Here is a 21,818-nt window from a genome sequence, read left to right as displayed (position 1 = left end):
GAGTAACAGCTGATGGCTGTCAGATTATCTTATGGTTTGTTGTTATTGTCTATCCGTTATTATTGATGTCAATCATCTGTATTTACTTATTTTAAATTGGGTATGAATGTATGTGAAGGTAAATATTGTTGGAATTTTTATTTATTATAGCATAATCCAACGTCAACAGGTTAGCATAACCGAATATGAATTAGGCGAATGTAGCCAAATATATAACTGAATGTATTATTATATTGTATGTAATATATATGTTAAAAAAGGAAGTAGATGCGATCGCAGATACTTACATGTTTTAATTTATTAAATATTTTCACGTCACTTTTTTAATTCTTTGTATTTATTTGCTCCTCTGCTCTTCCACAAACACGAAATTAGATATTTCAATAAATTTTTTTGTTATTTTAATGTAACAAAATGACAATAGTTATAGTTAAGCGGTTAAATTTACGTACAGTTTTTTTCAGCTATTATACATTACATACAATTATATATTTATATTATTTTATAAATGAGTTTTAACACAATGTCAGTTATTTAATGCCAACAATATCCATTCGTTGAGATATCAGTTGTAGAAGTTCTTAGTTTAATATTCCAGATTTTATTTTCTTGTATTCAGTCTCACATGCACCCATTATTAACTTTTTAGCTTATAACTTCATTATTTACTTAAGATTAATATATATGTATGCATGAATATTTTGATTTTATTTTGTTCAACGAATTACTTATTACATTACAGTTAGTACCTCATTTCAATAGTTTATAAATGTTTAATTGCTATTGCAGTTTATATTCAATACATAATATACATATATATATATATACGATGTTTATGTAATATATGTACTTTTACTCTAGTGTACTATACTTATTTATAAAAAATATAAACTTTGAATGCTTCAAATGTTTCCACTGCATACATTTTACTTATAAATCCATTTCAATTTCAACTTCAACGCTGGTCTTAACAATATTTTCATGAGTTACCTACTTATGCAATGTTTAAGACCGCTATCTCCTCTAAAAATAAACAATATACTGTATTTGTATGTGTAAAATAAAAAATACATTGAAAACCTAAAATTTTTATTGCCTATCAAAATCAGTGTATATTGATGCAGATGGACAAAACAAACCATGGTGCCACTACCTACTACTTGATGCTTTCTCAAATAAAATATTTTTTATATTCATTACTTAGAGTACTGCCTTAGCATAGTAATATGTATGTTATATAAAAACTGAGTTATCTAGTTATCGAACAAGTTAATATTAGACAGCCAACTTATTTCTCTTTTCTCTAATTTAACTTTTATGAGACGTAAGTGTAAAACACTCTCTCAAAATAAGAAAGGGTGGCAAAAAAGAAGCTAGCGTTTGCTTTTATAGGGTTAATAAAATTTTCTGAGTTGTATATCAAATTCTACCTTCACAACAAATAAAAATACTATTCAAAATTTTATATACGCTATATAAAACAAGTGTGTTTGTATGTATACAATAAGGAGCCGCTATTATACGTATGTATAATAATGGGCGATCCAAGTAGTTTGCCAATTTTCTAACTAAAATGTTTTATATTCAAAGTATTTTGTTCAATTTTGTTATGCATTTATTTAGTAGGCATGTACGCCTTGTTTATAGCGCAATTCCAAGGAACAGCTAATATATACCGTAACTGAACACTGTTAAGCTCATTTGCCAAATAATCAGTATTTATTTTTTAAATAAAATATTGAGTGATAAATTCTATTAAAAATATGGAAATAATTTTTGTTCAAATCATATATATATATCAATTTTTCCACGCAACTCTGTACAAACATATACATTTAAAAATGTAATAAACCGTTCTTAATACGTTTTTTTTTTGTAATTTTTATTGACTAAATTTAGAATTGCTGCTATTTATTCATGATTTACAGTAATATGTAGTTGCAACGCTAAAGTCGTTTAAGTTCATTCTACAAATTTTTAATGTACACACGTAACATACATACGTACATTGTTTTTATTGTATATGCATATGCAACACACATACATATATGTAATTACTTAATTGATTTACATTCATACATAATTATGCTTTGAATGTAAAATTAAAGATAGTTACAGTTACGTATTTAAATAACTGAAATTTTTGAAGTGTCAAAAAAAAAACTAACTCATTACTCATATAATATAAGTTTAAAATTGTGTGCAACTATTGAAGTCTCTCCATTAATATTTACAGTGTTTTATGTTTGGAAATTCATCAATTTGCTGCGGTATTAACAATATATCAGTCACCTAACAGTCCTTCCGTTATATGCTTTGTTGTTATTTTACTTAGTAAATAGTATGCATATATATGAGACATTGTTTACAAATTTTTCATTTTTGACGTACTTTTGCTCTCCAAGTTTGTGCCCTAATGAATTTTAATAAATGCACCCAAAAGGTGTTAAGAAAGAGACTTTCAAATTTGACGCATGTGCTTAAATATGTGTACGTAGATCTTTATATTCATTTATTATATTATTTTGCTCTTGTTTCTTTTTTTGTAATCGGCTTACAAAGTTTAATAATTTCTTAGTTTTATTTAAGTTATCCTTTTCGTTGCTTTAAAACTAATTATAATTTAGTTTACGCTTTAACTTGATGCCATTACTAATATAATATGATTATAATAAAAATAGTAAGTTATAATGGTTATTATAAAAAAAAAATCTAAAATGTGAATCAATTACAATTACTATAGATAAAGGATGAAGAAAGTTTCGTGTATTTGCTAAGCTTTCAACACTTCCTACTTCCGACACGTTAGATACAACAATAACAGCTGCGCTAAACATTTTACCATCGTACATTTCAAATTAATTCCAAATGACACAGTTTTCCATATTGTTGTTGGTATTAGCTTTCTGCATTCACAGCGCCATCAATTGATTTTAGAAATTAATGTTGATATTGTTGTTGTTGCACCAGCTATATACACAGTTATTTTGTGTTATCTGTCACTTTGTCAGGCACCAAGCGCTGGGTCAACTCCGAATCAATGACTGGCGTCGCCACCATAGAATAGATGTAATCTCACAGCGTGCCTGCGTCGCCCTGTTCGCGCTTTTGACGACGTAGCTTTTTGCTCCACAATTCATGGCAATCTTGCCAAGTAGGCAACCTGGGTATAGCCATTCTACGGAAAGTAAAATTATGAGATATTAACAAAATGTATAATTTCAAGACTTAAACAAAAAGAAAAGTTAACTTCGGTTGCACCGAAGATAAAATACGCAAAATTTTTTTTTTTCTTACAAGAACTTAATTTTGATTAGTCGGTCTGTATGGATGCTATATGCTATAGTGGTGCAATCTGAAAAATTTATTCGGATATTATAGCGTGGACTTAGACAATAATTCATTTGAAATGATTCGTGAACATATCTTGACATATTAAAAAATTTTCAATACAAAAATTTTCTTTTGATTGTTCAGTTTGTATTTCAGATATATGGTAGTCATTGTTGTTGTTGTAGCGACTGAAAATTCCTAAAGTAACTAAAGTAATTTCGAGGAATAGTGCCGAGTTGACAGTCCTTGGCCGGATAAAAATTCGGGTCCGTTCCAGTCACTTAGACCCGACTGTTGTGGGAACAGAGATATATATGTAATTAAATATATATATGCATATATACGGTAGTCCGATAGCGGCGCTGTGCAAGATTTCAGTTCAATATCTCATAAACTGAGGGACTAGTACTCGCGTATATACAGACAGATGGACAGATAAACGGACATGGCTAAATCGACTCAACTCGTCACGCTGATCATTTATACATATACTTTATTGGGTCTCTGACGTTCCATTGTGGGTGTAACACATTTCATACTCCGTAATCAAAAAAAACTTACTCATCGGGATTGATGTTTACGAGCCATGGTGATTTGAGCGCCTCCTCTGCGGTGATGCGACGATCTGGATCTAATTCCAGCATGCGATCGAGTAAATCCAAAGCGGGCATTGGCATGAATTCAAAATCTTCGCGTAGGCGTCGCCTATGCTGACGTTTCGGCTTAAATGTATGGAAGAGTGGTAGTTTGATTACATTTGGCCATACCGCCGGCACCGGCGTGCCACACACTTTGGAAATCGTGTCCAATTGCGGCATTTCGGCATTCGCTTGGAAGAGTGGTCGTTTAACGAATAACTCCCCCAATATACAACCACATGACCAAACATCAATCGCTGGTCCATAACGTTCTTCGCCGAGTAGTAGTTCCGGCGGACGATACCACAGTGTTATAACTTTGTTAGTGTATGGACGTTCGCGATCTTCCGCGTTGTATAAGCGAGCCAAACCGAAATCGGCAAGTTTTACTTGACCTCTGCAAAATTATTAATAGATTTTGTTTTATTATAAATGAAATATTGTTATTAATGTAAAATTTTGATTGTACAGCAGCAACAATTTGTGTAATTACAACAAAAACAAAACAATCCGTTCAACATAGGTAAGTCCGTTACGTTACTTACTTGTTGTTCATTAAGATATTTGAACATTTAATATCACGATGAAGGAAATTCTTTTTATGGCAGTAATTGAGCCCATCCAAAAGTTGCTTCATAATACTGGCATTATTCTCTTCATTGAAGTCGACCATGCCAGATTCCAATAAACCCATCAAATCATGATCCATATACTCGAATACTAAATAAAATGAGCCTTTATCTTTTCGAAATTCCAAAGCATCTTGTTTGTCTGTGACTATTTCATGAAGATTGACAATATTGCGATGATTCAGTTGTCGTAAAATTTTAATTTCACGCACAGCTGTAATGGGAAAGCCTTCCTTCTCATGCTCCAAACGCACTTTCTTCAGCGCAACCATTTCGTTAGTGTGATGGTCACGTGCTTTATACACCTAATTGGCAAATAAGAATGAAATCATTAAAGTAATTAAAAAATGATTAAACGCATAATAGTTTAATTCATTACTTGTCCATATGTACCCTCGCCGATCTGTGCTATCATCTCGAAAACATCGACACAACGTTCGCCCCAATCACGCACTTGATTACGTGAATCGCGACGATTCAATATTACCGGCCGTTTGCGTTTTGCAGTGGCAGCATTTGTGTTCCCTTTACTGTTGGAAAGTTTACCATTTCCCGTTGCGGCATCGTTTGATGCGCCATCCGCACCCGCTTTCGACGCATTGCTGCTGCTGTTTGCGGTGTCAAAATCTTCTGGACTATTAATAACATCGTCCTCATCGCCACTGAGCTCCTCACCGCCGGGCACCATTGGTGGCATCGGCAAATTGAGCAAGCTTTTGTTGGCATTAGTGTTTGCAGCTGGCGTGGCGGTAGACGAGGCGTTGTTGTTACTCACTTTCGGAGCAGACGAAGTACTTTTGCTATTATACTCGGAGGGTGGTGAGGGTGTAGTCGCATTGGCTAAATCAGCGGCACTTATGCCTGGTGGCATTGGTAAAGCAGTAAGACTTTTAGGTTTAGTCTTAATTGGCGGCGGTACTATGGACTGACGATCGGTCTCATCAATTGTCGCATTTGTTGCAGTGGCTTTGGTGGCGGGCTCATTTGTCATTTGTTCGGTGGTAAGCTTTTCATCTATCACCTTCGGCATGGGAATGTTAGTTATTTCGACAGCTGTTTTGCTGCCACCACTCACACCATTTGGCGTTGTTGCCGGATTGGGTGCTAATGTTGCGGATTTCGCAGTAGCGCTATCAGTGATGGACGGTGTGAGGTCTGAATGTACGACTACCTTGGGAGTACCGCTATCCACTGACGAGCTATTTTCATTGATAATGAGCGCACTATTACTATTACTGTTCTCCTCTTGACGTTCTAGTAGTGCCTATCAAATGATAAAAAAAAATATATGTTTGAAATATATTTATGTATAAATATAATACACTCACGTCTATCGCCTTTTGTCGCTTGTGCTTGTCTTTCACCAGCTCAGCAAATAGACTTGTGTCACTGATCTTTTTACTGTATTCGATGCGTTTGAGCTTCAGGTCGCGTGAAATGGGTGACGATGAAGGTGAACGCGATCGTGTACGTGAACGTGAACGTGTTCGACTGCGTGAACGCGTGTATGAACGCTTGCCATCACGACGACGATTCCGTGAAGATGAACGGTAACGTCGATGTGACGAGCGGCCACTAACTAACGCTGCAGAGATGGGCGAGGGTGGTGAGTCATAATGCCTAGTTACAGAACGCGGTGAACGCGAACGTGAATAACGATCAGCGCCAGCGCCGCGTTTAGACGACTTTGATCGTACAGGGGAAGGTGATGTTGCTTGTAGGTATTTGCTGCCACCATGACGATGACTACTACTCGAAACACCACTACTACGATATGATGAGGAAGAGGTGGCCGCATATGCTGGTGATTGTCTACTTCGAACATTTAACAAACTAGGGCTTCTGATAAACGAAATACATAGTTATAAAAGATCTTCAAAACATTAAATTATGCGTATTACCTGGAGTAGCGTCTGCCATATTTGTCTCTGTTATTATTACCGAAACGATCAAAATCATGTGTTTTACGCAAACTGTGGGCGCTAGAGCTATGGTGGGTACGTGTATGATGAGACTCGTACGCAGGCGTTCGTGTATCAATTGCTTTTCTGCGCTTATGAGGCGGTGTAGCAGGCTGGTGATGATGGTAGCGATCTAAAATAGCGAGAAATAAATTTAAATAACTGTATCGCGCAAATAAAACAATCGGCCCTTACCAGGCGAAAGATTTTTATATTTATGCATATCAACACCGCTGCTACTTCTACCACTGTAATGATGACTAGTAGTACCACCACCGCTGGCATTGCTTAATGAGCGATGTTGATGATGATGGTGCGTAGTTAGTAGTTCTTCCTTTGATGGACTAAGCGCATAACGTGTGCTGCGTGCGTTATGTCCACGTTCAACACTACCGCCCACATAAAGCGGTGGTGTATGCGGTGATGTTGCGGCAGGAAATCGTGTTTTAGCACTGGTACGTGGGGGTGTACGATGCCGTTGATTAGTTACAGTGACTTGTAGACCAGAAGCTGCTGCCGCAACTGTAGATGTGCCACTCGGTTTTACTGCGGCATTAGCTGATAAAGCGGCATTTGTCTTTTCAGCATAGTAGCTGTTGCTACTACTGGGACGCAGTGGTGGTGTATCTATGGACATTGGACTGACTTCTTTCATTGGCGTATAAGATGAACCAACACCACTACCAGCGATGTTACGATCGGGACTTTTAATTGCACTGTTACCAACAGTTTTTTCGTGAAAACGGTGTGCCTTCGGCGAAGGTGTGTAGTGACGTATACTCTCAGCTGCTATAACTTCATCTAAGTCATTGTCAGAAATCGACTCGATACTTGAATATGATCGTGCACGCTTCTTTTTTCGTTTCTTTGATTTCTTACTTCGCTTATGCTTTTTGTCTTTTTTGGCTTTCTTGCGTTTTTGTCTCTTTAATTCTGCTTCAAATTCATCGGTATCCATGGAATCACTACTTGCCAATGCCGCATCCCAGTCCGAAACTTCTTCATCAAGCAGTTTGCTACTGCTGCTACTGTTAATGCTATTCTTTTTTTGTTTTTTCGTTGATGAATCGCTGTGTGTACGATGGTGAGATAACATTACTGTGCTCGCATCGTTGGGGGACGCCCCTGAACTGGACATTTTATCACCTTTGGATTTCAATAAACCAGTTGTTGTTGCAGTGCTATTTGATTTTCCCCCCCGAACTGGAGAACCAAGTATAATACGGCGCACACGATTTGGTGATAAATTGGATAAATTATCAAGACTCTCTTTACGTTTTCTTCTGGTAAAAGAAAAATACATTTTTTAATTTATTTTACAATGTTTGTACTAAATAATAATATTAATAATTCAAACAAATTTTAACATACCGGAAAGTATCATCATCACTGCTCATGTTCTGAAGTTGTTGATCAACTTTAGGTGCATTTGGTGGAGGAAGTTGTGTGGAAGGTCTTAGATCTTTGCTCACATTTAGTACCGTTATATTGACACTTTGCTGCTTCGTGGTTTCATTTGGTTCCGAATTAATTTCGCCCGCCTCAGGATCAGAGAAATCTTCGGAACTAACATCTGAGTATTCTACGATGGCATTCAAGGCATTTGTTTTCGTCGATGATTGGTTATTTGCTAAAGTATCGTCGCCATCTGGGCTGGGTCGACTTTGCAGAGACTGGTTGCTGCTACTGCGACTATGCCGTAACTGTCGGGTCGGAGAATTTTCACGAGAACGTGAATGTTTACTACTTTTCTTTTTAGATTTTTTGTGTTTTTTTATTAAACCGTCATATTCACTAGCCATTAGCGAATGTGAGTTTCCGCCAACAACGTTGCTACGTTCGCTGGCACTGGCGTAGCGCGTGCTGCTGCAACCGCCCCGTTCTTTTTCCATTAGCGGGACGATTAGAGACACAATCACTAACACTTGTATTCCTTGGAACCAATCTTTTCGAATTTGCTAGTCTCACCTCTAACACAATATTATTTTAATTGGTTCAGTTTGTTGTTTTTTTTCAGCTACTTCACTTCCTTCAGGCAGAGTTGAAATATAGGCTGTCTGTTTTTTTGTTCTAAAATGTTCTCCTTCTTGATTGATTTATACATAATTTCAATTCACATGTTAAATACTTTATCGCTGATTTTATACTCCAAAGCAGTAAATTAATAAATGCAATTTAAGAATGATATTTGTAGTTTTATACTATTTGTGAAATTTTCTGCAAGCTTCGCCGTCAACGATGTCGCCCCGATGAATTACAAACAGCAACAACAACACGGTAACAGAAATAAAATTTATCATTTGTCACTTTTTGCCCTGTAGTATTTTGAGGTTAGTTGTCAGTCAACGATACAACACTGATAAATGTCAAAATAACGAAAACGATGTTGAATTGAATAGGTGTTTTTTTTTTTTAAATTTCTATGTATATTTTTGATAATTTATAGTTAATATCTGAGTAAATAAAGTTAAAAATAAATCAAATGTTAAAAATTAATATGTTCAACTTGATTCAATATTAGATAAGGTGAAATGTTAAAGTAATATTTAACACAACAACATAAAGTAATTATTTTAAGCTAACTTACATTTAACAACTCTGTTTTTGATTTGATTGAAGAAAGATTTTTGACATGAACGCAGCGGCATAAGTTTTATAATTTCACCAACTTGCAGTAAATAATTCCATCCTAGGTATTAAAAAATACTTTCAGGAGTATTAATAGTAATGTTTTGGTAAATATTCACTGCTCAAACTTGTAAGAATTTACAAGTATTGCAAATTTTTTGTTTCCTTGCCCGTATTTGACGTGACCACTACCGATGGTCCATTAGTCTAAGGCAGGTTGCATTATTATTCTTCACTTTGGTATATAAAACGGTATCTTGGACTTGAATATTTGTCACCAATATTTTTGTTCCGAAATAAATTCTTTCCCACACTTTCACCGAAATCACTATTCAATAGCACATTTGTAACAACTTGGTGATTGGTATAGTATGCAACTCCACTGTAATAACGTAGTACGTGGTCTTATCACATATATTTTGCGAACGTGTGCACAAGGTGCGACTTGTACTTCACTGGAGCAGTACTCCCGTTTTTTCTTGATCACGAAATGTGATTTCAATAAACTTAAAGCAATAAGTTCGCTTTGCGTGCGTTAAAATTTTGTTCTAATTTCATATGCATTTAATTTATATATATTCTTTGGGGTTTAATTGTTTCATGTGCGTTCTTTAAATGAGCATATTTGCATAAAATTTTATGAAAATGGCAATAAAATTATGGAAGCTGAATTAAAAGGAATTTTTCTTTCCAAGCAGCGCACAGAGCGATTATGATTACGACAGCGAAATGAAAATTTCTCGACGAAATGCGTAAATGGCGAATGGACAGGGTTGCTTCAAAGTAATAAAATAAAGTTTACATTTTCGTAATACCGATTTTAAAAGAACGATGGAAACAGATAAATCAAATAATGTTTATGTGGCGGAGAAAATAAATGTTTAAAGTTTTTTTAAATTTCAATTGAGTATAAAGCAATATTTTGATTTTAAAATATTTTAAGGCGTCTATGCTGTCATGTAGCTGTCATATACCAGTTGACAGCACACAACTTTGTTTAGTGAGCATAAACGTTTTGTGACGTTGACTTCGAATTTAAAAGAAATAAAAAGTGCTAAAGAATGTAGGCAGGTGCGACGCTTTTATTTATTTACATGTTTATTGAGGAAAAACAATTATTTTTAAATAATAAAGTGAAAATTTAAGTGTTGGTTGATAAGAGACTGTAAGAGCTTACCCCAACAATGTCTATACACGGAGGAATAGGGGAGTGTATTGAGGTGTGAGCTGCAGCATAGTATAAAAGTAATTTTACAAGTGAAGCTAACTTTCCAATTACTAAATTATAGGAATATGAAGTACTTCATCTACTGGGCAAAGGCGGCTTCGCTAGTGTATATAAGGCGCGTTGTACGCGTACAAATCAAGTAGTGGCTATTAAAATGGTACATATATGAATACACTGTAATAATGTTTTATGTAAAATTTAAAATTTTCTATTAAGATTGACAAACAGCTTATACAGCGTGCTGGCTTAGCCAACCGAGTACGACAAGAAGTTGAAATACATTCGCGTCTAAAACATCCTTCAGTTCTGGAGTTGTACACTTTTTTTCAAGATGTTAACTATGTATATCTGGTGCTAGAGCTGGCACATAATGGCGAGCTGCATCGTTATATGAAACAACAAATGGGACGAGCCATGACTGAGGATGAAGCGGCTAACATACTACGACAGGTGGTTTCCGGCTTGTTGTATCTACATTCTCATCAGATAATGCACCGTGATATATCGCTTTCGAACTTATTACTTAGCAAAGATATGCATGTCAAGATTGCCGATTTCGGACTAGCTACTCAGTTAAAACGACCTGATGAGAAACACATGACAATGTGCGGTAGGTAACCGCAAATGGAAATGTTAATTTACGCATTGCCAAACGCTATTTTGAATTTATTTCAGGTACACCCAACTACATATCACCTGAAGTAGTAACTAGAGCTCCCCATGGCTTACCGGCTGATGTTTGGGGTCTTGGTTGTATGTTCTACACACTGCTTGTCGGACACCCACCTTTTGATACAGATGCAATACAGTCCACACTTAATAAAGTTGTAAAATCGGATTTCCAAATACCACAACATCTCGCTTACGATGCACAAGATTTAATAGAACGTTTATTAAAAAAAGATCCAAATGAGCGAATAACCTTGGAACAAGTGCTGCAACATCCATTCATGCTGCGTCATGAACAAGGTTGTGTCATAGCTGCAGGTTCAGCTGCTGTCGGCAATAACATTGACATTCACGAGTGCACGCAGAATCATAAGCAAAAATATCAACAGCAACAAAGTGGCTCAAGCTGTGACAGCGGCATTATAACATTCGCCAGTAGCAACTCAAGTTCATCTCGTACTGCTGCACTACAACGTTCACGTTCAATGGAAAAATATCCAATGCGTGGTGGTACATTGGAGCGCATACATGAGCATCAACAAAACGAAGCTGACTTTGCGCCATTGAAGGCAGCACAGTCCTACAATTCTTTTGCTAGTGACTATTTGGAAACAAATCAACAACGTCAATTCCATGCATCGACTCCTCAAAGTAATAGCATGGACATTGAGTGGCAAACTAACGGCTCATCTAAATACAATAGTACACCACGCTATGTGGTTGAAAATCATTTTCCGCTTCCTAAACCATGTGGCGAGAATGTTGAAAATAATTTTCACGCTAGTGGCAGCGATTACTTGTCGCATAAGTCTAATCATATGGACGGAATGCATAAAGTACTTATGCCAAATAATGCAGCTGCGCAAGAACAAAAAAGTACCACAGAACGTTTAGGTGTGCTACCATTAAACACCAATCGTCTCTTGCCTACACGTTATAAAACCAAAAATGCTATCATGAGCATTTTATCCGGTGGCGAGGTGGCATTGGAATTCATAAAATATAAAAGTCGTTTACGCGAAGATCGTATAACCGATATATATTGGTTTTCAAAAGATGGCTTGCGTGTTACCATTTACCAACCAGATCCAGGACGGTAAGTGCATCATAAAAATTATTTATAAAAAACATTAATAAAAAAATTTATATAATTACTCTTTTCTTTTCTTACTTCATTTTCATGTAGTGGTTTACCTATTAGCGAAGAATCGCCTCCAGCTCCACCAGATGGTTCTGCTGCTAATCACACGATTTACTCTTATAATAATTTACCCAGCAAACATTGGAAAAAATATATTTATGCCTCACGTTTTGTCAACTTGGTTAAAGCCAAAACTCCAAAAGTTACATTCTTTAGCACACAAGCAAAATGCCAGCTCATGGAAAGCATGAACGATTTCGAGGTTTTCTTTTATAATGGCGCAAAAGTAATTAAATCGTCTAATGCTGATATACGTGTATACGATAAGCACGGTCGTTTGTTGAAGGATCACGACGAGCTTACTGCCCGTAACTTGCTGCAACATCAAGAGGAATGCTTAAAGCATTGTCAGGCGATCTGCAGTGCGCTACAGCTGGCGCAGACTAGTGGTAATTGCTGTTTTCCAGCTGTGGTGGGCCGGCGACCCAGTGATGTTGATGTGATGCAGGGTCAATGTATTACAACGGCAATGCGCGACACTACCAACTTCATTTATTTAACACCAACGTCGCAACAGGTAAATTGTTGCTACTTTTTTCATGCGTTTTGTAAACAATGTAAATTTCCATTTAGGAAAGTACTAACTTTTCAACCGGCACCACATCTTCGGGATTTCGTAGCGGCACCAATTTCAGTAACTCCTCGTCACAGCAATCAATGGGCTTACAGCAGCATCAACTACAACAACAACAAATAATGGCAGCACAGCCAAATGTACCGATACGAAAACTTAACATACCCGGCATTGGTATCGCCACAGAAGTATGTAGTTGAACTTCAAAAAAAAATATCATCATTTTTATAATTTTTTTTCTTTTTTGCTATTACAGCTTTCGCATGGCATTATCCAAGTGCAATTCCCTGACGGTTCGCATGTTTCAGTGATACCCGCACATCAGGGCGGTGGCATTACTTTTACGCAAACAAATGGTTCGTCCACCCACTTTAGCCCACAAGACGATCTGCCTATTGTGGTAAGAGAAAAATTAGCACAATTGCCACAGGTGGAGCGGCAATTGAAGCAAGCGCCGCTTTTGCGCACAAACGGACATTTTATGCAATCTAAGCAGCCGCATAACGGTCACTATGCCGCGTACGAAAGCATACAAGTGCTGACTACACCACGCTCTACAAATACCGTTGGTACAACGCAACAACATGCTATAAAATATTTTCGTTAGTGCCCTTAGATTTGTATTAAACGCGCGCTCTTTGAATTTTCGAAACTGTGAGTTGAATTTTCGAACGAGCAGCTTCTTATTTCAAAAAAAAAAAAAAATATTTTATTTGTAAATTGTTTTACAAACGAAAATTATTTTTTATTAAAACGTTATTTCAATTGTTCATACTTGAATGCAATAAATATATGTATATTTAGTATATATGAATTGAATTAAAGCCGAAATATATAAAATGTACATTTGTGCTTTTCTGTGCGTTACACAATAAAGTCCAATTGTTTTTGCTGCGTACAAGATAAAAAGCGTATTAACTCAGGCATTTGTCGGAAAAACGCATGTGCGCCGTTGAGTTATTTTTTAAATGGTTCAAATTAGTGATAAGTAAGTACAGACGGGTGTATCTTTATTGCTTTTATCTGCTTTGACAATGCTGAGTTTAGCAGATACACATACGTACATACATCTATCGTTTAAGCAGTATATATAAAACTAGACTATTGTTTATTCATAGTTTAAGTTTATTAGAAGTAATTATTTTACAATTCTTTCTAAATTTGGATATGAGTATGCCGACATACATGCATATATGTATATTTCATAATTAGTTGCGCATATTTGCTTAATGTATATATTCATTTTATGTCCATATTATTTAACCTGTTAAATTAGATTTAGCAAGTTTTAACCATATTCACTTAAATTAGTAATCCTTATGGTCTTAAACGCTAATGAAATAAAATTGCACACATTTTTGAAACATAAACGTTTTGCATTATTTATTTAATTGGAATATTTTTTAAAAATAATATATTGGACAGTATAATACGCCAATCAATTGTATTGTTTGTATATATATTTGTTTTTTCTTATATTTAATATTTCTTACTTTATTTTTTTTAAGTTTTTAAATTTTTTTTTTAATTTTTGTAAATATATTTTTTATTTTTATTTATTAAATTTTATTTTTTTACTTTTTTTTAAATTTTTATTTTTTTTTTAATTTTTATTTTTTTTAAATTTATTTATTTGTTTTTTCTTATACATTTTAAAGTTTTATACTCTTGCAACATGTTGCTACAGCGTATAGTGGTTTTGTACACCTAACGGTTGTTTGTATCATTTAACTTGTATATGAATGATCAGAATGACGAGACGAGTTGAAATCCAGGTGAGTGTCTGTCCGTCCGTCTGTCTGTCCGTGCAAGCTGTAACTTGAGTAAAAATGAAGATATATTGATGGAACTTGGTACATACATATGTCCATTGGCAAGTAAGGACGAGTTCGCAGCAAGGGGCACCTGTGTGCCACAAATTTTGAAAACATGGGCGTGACCCCGCCCTCTAATAGGTATAATGTACATATCTGCTAAACCACTAAAGCTACAATAACCATATTCGCTTAGGACAAATCTTTTATGATCCCTTACCGACAGTGCGATGAAATCGGATTATTAACCTGCCCTCTCCCTATATAACGGTTTTGTTAAAAGCTACTAAAGGCGCGATAAATCAATAACTAAATGTTTCAGAGACATACAATTTTGCACTTGAGATGGTATAAAATGGCTTTATAGGAGTCGGTGTTAAATTTGGACAATGGTGATTTAGGTGAAATCATAACCGAACCTACTCAACCAATTTCAATCAAATTTGGTACATAAGATTATTTTGACATTCCCATGTAACAGTGCGAAAATGCGCGAAATTATAAAGTAACCACGCCTATTCCCCACATAACACAACTTGATTGTAATCCATTCACGTTTCAACAATGAAGTTGAACACTTTCGCCACATTTTTTAATATTGCCAACACCTGTAGGTATTTAGCTGACTTTGATCCTTGCAAGTTGCAAAAGTATAAAATGTTCGCCTAGACCCGAACTTAGGCTTTCCTTACTTATTTTATATTGTTCTTTTTTATTTTCTTTTATATTTTAATTTTATTTTTTTATTGTTAATTTTATATTTCTAATTTTTAATTTTTAATTTTTTACTTTTATACTTAAATTTTTTTTTTATTGTTAGTTTTATATTTCTAATTTCTAATTTTTAATTTTTTATTTTTAATTTTTTATTTTTTTCTTTTATATTTTTATTTTTTATTTAATTTCTTTCTTTATAAATGTAATTAAATAAAAAAGATTTATTGATATTTTTATAAACAAATAGAACCAAATATAAATTTTTGTTTATCGTATTTACATTTAATTTATTTAAATAAAATTTGTCTTTTCGAAAAAAAATCTTTATTGAAGTTTTGATTGTGTGAAAAAATATTGACAATGCAGTTATTTATTTTTTTTGCTTATTTATATTTACATTCGAAATAATTTAGTTGCTAAAACATATTTACATAAATGATAATTGATTTTTAGGTTAAATGTCTCAATAATATTAATAAAATAATTTTAACTTTTACGATTCAGCATTATACCATATCATATATTGTAACTATGTCGAGTTATTAATTTTGTTTTTACAAAAATTATTATTATTTCCTTTTATTATTAAAATTATTATTAACTTATTTATTTTATCAATTATTTTCATTAAATTCACTAAATTAAATTTTTTTATATATACTTAATACTATTATATTTTCGGTCTTACATTAATTTTTTTTTATTTAGATATGGATTGGAAAATTTTCATCGAAATCGGTACGTTTTCTAAATAAATAGTAAAATTGGCAGTGTTTCTGTGGCAGTACATCATTTCAGCAAATACTTACTAAGAGTATACTGCATACTTACAGAGATATACAATTTGTGCGCGTTCAAGTATTTCAACTATAAAAACACACACTTATTCCAAACAAAAATTCATTTGTAAAAAAATCGTAGTCCGATATACATTTGAGCATCAAGCATAAATTGAGTTGTTTTTCTTAAGCGTTTAATAATTTATTTTTGTTTATGTGAGTGTGTTGATATACAGAGTATAAATCTATTGACACATGCATACATATAAGCCAAACACATAAGCATTTCCTTTGTGCGCCTAAAAGTATGCTACATTAAAAAACTATATTCTCCAGGGCGTATGATGAACGAATGTTAGTTACACAAAACTTAAACGAAAGCCGTAGCAAGAACGATGTAGCGTAGTTACTCGTTTAAAGATTAGCTAAAGCGATGCGCTTGAATCTGTAGCCACAAGGAACAACTGTCAAAGTGCAGTTCAGACATAACTCAAAATTAAGATGGATTGTTATATGTTGTTGCCTTAGAAGTATGTAAAATCTTTGGCAAATTATGCGGGCAATCAGTATAATGCAACGGTAAAATTAGCAGCCGGAAAAATTTTATAATATTACAAAAAGTTCTCGTCTTCAGTAACTGCGAAAAATCGTAGTACACACGACTTTGAAGAATGCCACGAAAGCACTTAAAAAAAATGTTGATCGGTTTCATAGCAATCATTATATATTAACTTTGTCGCAAAGTTTGTAACATCCAGAAGTAAAAGTGGGAGACTGCATAAAATATATATGTACATACATATATAAATAATCAAGCGTGATGAGATGAGTCGATTTAGTTATGTCCGTCTGCAAAATTTTGGTTAAATTAAAGTTTTTTAAAACGCCGGCCTTTGTTTTGCTTTTTGTTTTAATTTTTCGACTGTAGTGCATGGTACGGAGAATGTCTTTTAATAGAGAATTTTTTTTAGGTTTCATGCATGGAGAAAGCCGGCTAAATGCTAAAAAGAAAGGTTCTTCTTCGCAGCAGTGATGCAGTAAAGAAGCTTTCTTTTTTAGCAACGTCGAAGTTCGCATGTAACGCGAAAATATTTAATATTTTTCTTCAAAAATTTTTCTGTGTATGCTTAAGGGGTTACACGGGTTTTGACGAGCAACGAACGCCCTGTTTTCAATAGTTTTTTTTTCATATATAATATAAAAAATTAAATATTTTATTCAAACTTTTAATTATTCTGAAGATACATATTTGATAAAGATTTTGTGAAATTTTCAAAGGAAAATATGCAAAACTCGGTCATTACGATGTCATTTCCGGCAGTCCCTCGGAAAAAGGGTGCTTCCGCGTTGACAGCAGAACTTCTGACAGCATCATCAAAAGTAAAAAAAAAAAATACGTGTTTGAACTAAGAACATTAACTAGGCATTGCACGGATAAAAAAAACAAATAAAATGAAAATTGTATTTTCGGCAGTGTGAAAAAAGACGCAAATAATTGTAAGTGAAAGAAAATAATTGTAATTGAATTTAAGATCTTGTAAAGGATATCTTAAAGACCTGTGTAAAATTTCATTAAGATCGGTTGAGTAGTTTGCGATGAATCTTGACAACCGACTTTGAAAACACAGTTTCGGGAAAAACGCGTTTAAAGTTTTAAGTGACTACATAGCTGACCTGCGCGCAACTTTTCAAAGCTGTAACGCCAAAACTATTACTGCTATCAACTTGAGAATTTAGAACAATATTCTAGAGATATTATAGAATTAAATTAGCCATTAAACATTTTTTTTTTGTGTTTTGAAGCCGTGAAACCCATGTACGCTCTTAAAATATGTATAAATATACGCTTAAAATTTCAAAACAGTTAATAACGTAGTTGTTTTTTCTGGTATCTCCTAAGAATCGGCTTTTTTAGGCTGTCACACTTGGTGTGTCCTTTAAAATTGTGAATAGTGCAACACGCTACATAACTAATATATACAATGTGCACATTTGCACACACCGAGTAAAACACGATTTATTTACATATTCTCTTCTGCATGTGCTCTCGTGCTTGTTTTTATTATGTTGGCATACTTAACTTCATATTTATTATTTGTTTGCATTGTTTACCTGTCAAATATTGCTTCAGTTTCCAATAAAAGTAATAATTCGTATGTAAGCATAAAGAGTCATTGCATGAATTTTCATTTACTTAAATTTTTTATAGTATTTTAAATATACTACTACATGTGTATGTATGTATTTATATATACAAAGTATTTTATATTTACTTTACTACACTTAAACGTAATTTAGTGCTATTTTGCTAGTTTTAACTAATCGTTGATTTGATATGCTAATTTGCTTACAATGCGCATTTTGCCAACTTATATACACATACATATTATATATTATATATAGTTTGTGCATAAACTACACAAGCGCTGTGATTTACTAACTTATATTTGCAGTTTATAAGCGCACCTTTGCTCTATGCTTGCCATACACACATACATACATACATTCATATGCACATATACGTGGCTACAAAAATTATATATGAGTTTACTTCTCAATACACACACACATATATGCAGTTATATATATATGTATATGCGTGTGTATGCATGTGCTGAAAGCAATTCATTACAAATTGAATGCAATTTAATATTTACTTGTTGATTTTGCAAATTTTCAAATACAACTTTTGACGCAAACTTTTATTTGCTTTTGTTTTTAGCTTTCTTATTTTACATGCAAATTCAGAAGAATTCATTTTGAGCATTAAACTATCGATTGTGCATTGCCCTGGTGTGTGTATGTTTGTACGTTTGTATGCTGGATGTGCATGTGTGTGTGTAACAGTTTGTGTGTATGTGTTGCTGTTAATTGATGTGTTTGTCAATTGCAGTACATTTTCCATTTTATTTGCCAATATGGGTAGTTAGCGTGTGCGTTTTTGAACTTATAACAATAAGCCGGTACCAAAAGCATTTAATACAAGCCTGCATCACATTAATATGTATTACAAAAATATGCTTGCATCTAATATACTTGTAGGTATGTTTGTAATAATTGTAGAATTGTTTTAATGTTAAAGCGCAAATTTAATGTTCAAAGTCAGCAGCGCAGCATTAGAATATATTTCCGTAATTATTTTTAATTTCTGCATATTCACAAATAACTGTAAAATTTTATTTCGAAAAAAATTTGCTTTTAGTAATTCATTTTAATTTCTGCATATGCATAAATAACTGTAAAATTTTATTTCGAAAAAAATTAATTTTCGTCTCGTTAGCTACAATTGGACGGCTTTCTCAATAGTTCGATTTTGGTCGGGTTGTGGTTTTGAGTTGGCACGGTTTATACATTTGTTGTTTTTGGCTACGAATTTCGTATGTTTTGGTTTACCGAATTTGTGCATGAAAAATGTGGTTTTTTGAAACTTTCTTAAAAATTAAGTGCATAAAAAATGTGGTTATTTTGAAAATTTACAAAAAAAAAAATACAAACATAAATCAAAAACAAAACATCTACGCTTACAAATTTATTTTTGAAATGTAGTTGTAAGTTATATTATTATATTTATTGCTGAATTAAGCAAGCAAAGCAGTATATAGTTATGCAATATATACATACATATTTAAAAAAAAAAACTAAAAACTAAATAAAACTAAACTAAAGTCGTTTTAAAGGTACTTGGGCAACAACTTCGAAAATTCGGTGCAAAATGCACTAACTTTTAATTGTTGTTGTTGCAGCAGGAATGCTAAAGTAATAAAATCAAACTGATATGTCTGGTAACTCTTGGTGTTCTTGTGTATTTTTTACACAAATAATTTCAATTAAATTAAATCATAAATTTATAAATTAATAAATTTATAATTCAATTAATAAATTTATAAATAACTTAATATAACCTCAATTAAGTGAACACATGAAATTAATCAAAACTTATAAAGATAAAGTTAAAAAAAACACTAATAAATTTTAAATTGTGAAAAAAGTTTAAAGAAAAAATAAATACTTTTATTTATAACGATATGAAATTCCATAAGTGGGCTTGGACAGCAAAAATTTTCGTTTCAACAATAGAGCGTTTTTCTGATATTTAGTCAAAATTAAGTGAAAAAATTTATATTTTAAATGAAAAAAATTATAGTGTGTTGCGAATATAAAAAAGTTAATTTTATATAAATTTTGTGAAAGAATAAAAATTTTTGTAAAACATATAAGCAAAAATAAACAAAAACTTGGTTATTTGAATTTTTCATATAAATTTTGAGCTTATGTGAAAAAGTGTTAACACGAAAGTTCTAGAACGTTTTATTACCTACAACTTTGCTACTCGTTGAATTGCTGTAAGTGTAGATAAACCATTTTTAGCACTTAGAAATAGAATTAAAATATGTTAAAAATATTAATAATATATTATATATAGGAAGCTACAAAAGTTAACGAAATTAAATAAAGATTTTAAAAGTAAACATATACCCTACTATAGTAGGCAGCTCTCACGAAATATAATTTTCGAAAAATACGTACTAAATATTTATAAATATACACTTTTGAAAAAATATTCAAATTTTAAAAATAATAATGTAATTTTATTTGTTTATTAAAAATTATTACAAAACGAAAAAATTAATTAAATGTTAACTCAAAAATTTCACGCGCAATATTTAAACAAAACCAAGTTAAATATAAATATTGTATATATACTAATATGTAAAATTTTTAGAAAGTTTATGTTTGTGATGTGTTTGAAAGTTAATGCGCACAGTTGCTTACTTCAATTTAAGTAAATTCACAAAAACTTCACAAAAAAAATCCAGTTTACAGTAGTGCTGTTACTGCGCGCATTGCCTTGCTAATAATAATTTGTTGTATGTATGCGCTATATAATACATTTTCTCCAATAAATCTCTGTATTTATTTGCTTAATATGCCATTATTTATATTATTCATTGTTATATGTTGTTTATATCAGTTCTTTTGCTTTATTTTTCTAAGTGTACGTGTTGCATGTCTGTGTGCGTGTGTGTAGTTCTGTGGGTTGATTATCTCTTCACTGCTTTGTTCGCTCACTTCTCTTTAAGCTCAAAATGAATCTTCTGAAATATGTCCTAGAAACGATCCTTGGACGTAGCGCTATACTCGAGCTCATTGAGATTTTGAATTTCTTGTAGTTCTTGGAATTTTTCATGATCTCTAATATGCGCATAGTTGGCTGCCAGGCACATGAGATAGTGCACCAGACTAAGTATGACGAGTAGAGCAGCTAATGTAGCGAGTATAAACATGACTTCGGCATTCTCGACGCCATCCTTGCAGAAGGTTTTAATCTCATATTTATCGCAGATTTTCATATCCTCCTGTTTTGTGTTTGGCGGGAACATGAAATCTGGAAGTAGAAAGGAAGAAAGCAGTATGTTTGTTAATTGTAGAAATTAAAAATTATTTGCAAAATAAGTTAATAAGCATGTGACCACTTTGCATTAATCTTTTGTATTGGCCTGCTTAAAGCAGGTGGTTAAAGACTAAATTTGTAAAGATATTTCAAAAACTCACAGCTGATTGAATGGAGAGTTATCTTTTGAGACTTATGTTATATGCAGCATATTGAAATTTAGCAACCCTTTTAGGGTAAGTTTTTGTAGCTGAC

The 21,818-nt window shown here is 33.1% G+C and overlaps 3 protein-coding genes across 11 annotated transcripts in view; 1 reads left to right on the top strand and 2 right to left on the bottom strand.

Moving 5' to 3' along the window:
* Positions 1 to 2,466: 2,466 nt before the first annotated feature.
* On the bottom strand, positions 2,467 to 9,284 carry Cdk12 (Cyclin-dependent kinase 12). Of its 3 annotated transcripts, none has more exons than XM_036360990.2 (9): positions 9,149 to 9,284; positions 7,933 to 8,917; positions 6,757 to 7,844; positions 6,502 to 6,694; positions 5,929 to 6,442; positions 4,980 to 5,864; positions 4,517 to 4,905; positions 3,895 to 4,368; positions 2,467 to 3,178 (listed from the first exon to the last, which is right to left on the bottom strand). In XM_036360990.2, exons 2-9 carry the CDS (start codon positions 8,451 to 8,453, stop codon positions 3,076 to 3,078), a joined length of 4,167 nt encoding a protein of 1,388 aa, XP_036216883.2. In that variant the 5' UTR covers positions 8,454 to 8,917; positions 9,149 to 9,284; the 3' UTR covers positions 2,467 to 3,075. The 3 variants fall into 3 exon arrangements, with proteins under 3 accessions (XP_036216883.2, XP_036216884.2, XP_069968163.1); XM_036360991.2 differs by having other exon boundaries at positions 7,933 to 9,014; positions 9,149 to 9,266; XM_070112062.1 differs by having other exon boundaries at positions 6,757 to 7,841; positions 7,933 to 9,014; positions 9,149 to 9,266.
* Positions 9,285 to 10,021: 737 nt separating this feature from the next.
* Positions 10,022 to 13,737, top strand: SAK (Sak kinase). The gene is made up of 7 exons (XM_014233802.3): positions 10,022 to 10,409; positions 10,479 to 10,574; positions 10,634 to 11,027; positions 11,093 to 12,182; positions 12,273 to 12,804; positions 12,861 to 13,049; positions 13,118 to 13,737. Exons 1-7 carry the CDS (start codon positions 10,374 to 10,376, stop codon positions 13,466 to 13,468), a joined length of 2,688 nt encoding a protein of 895 aa, XP_014089277.3. The 5' UTR covers positions 10,022 to 10,373; the 3' UTR covers positions 13,469 to 13,737.
* Positions 13,738 to 17,155: 3,418 nt separating this feature from the next.
* M6 (neuronal membrane glycoprotein M6) overlaps positions 17,156 to 21,818 on the bottom strand; it is a 69,887-nt gene continuing 65,224 nt past the window's right edge. For all 7 annotated transcript variants that reach the window (XM_036361008.2, XM_036361003.2, XM_036361004.2 and 4 more), the window contains one exon: positions 17,156 to 21,557. In XM_036361008.2, the coding sequence (XP_036216901.1) occupies positions 21,280 to 21,557 (278 nt within the window). In that variant the 3' untranslated portion in view covers positions 17,156 to 21,279. The remainder of the gene's footprint in view (positions 21,558 to 21,818) is intronic.

This window comes from Bactrocera oleae, chromosome 6 (genome assembly GCF_042242935.1).
Source record: "Bactrocera oleae isolate idBacOlea1 chromosome 6, idBacOlea1, whole genome shotgun sequence".
Taxonomy (NCBI): Eukaryota; Metazoa; Arthropoda; class Insecta; order Diptera; family Tephritidae; genus Bactrocera; species Bactrocera oleae.
This window is presented reverse-complemented; position numbering and strand designations above follow the sequence as displayed.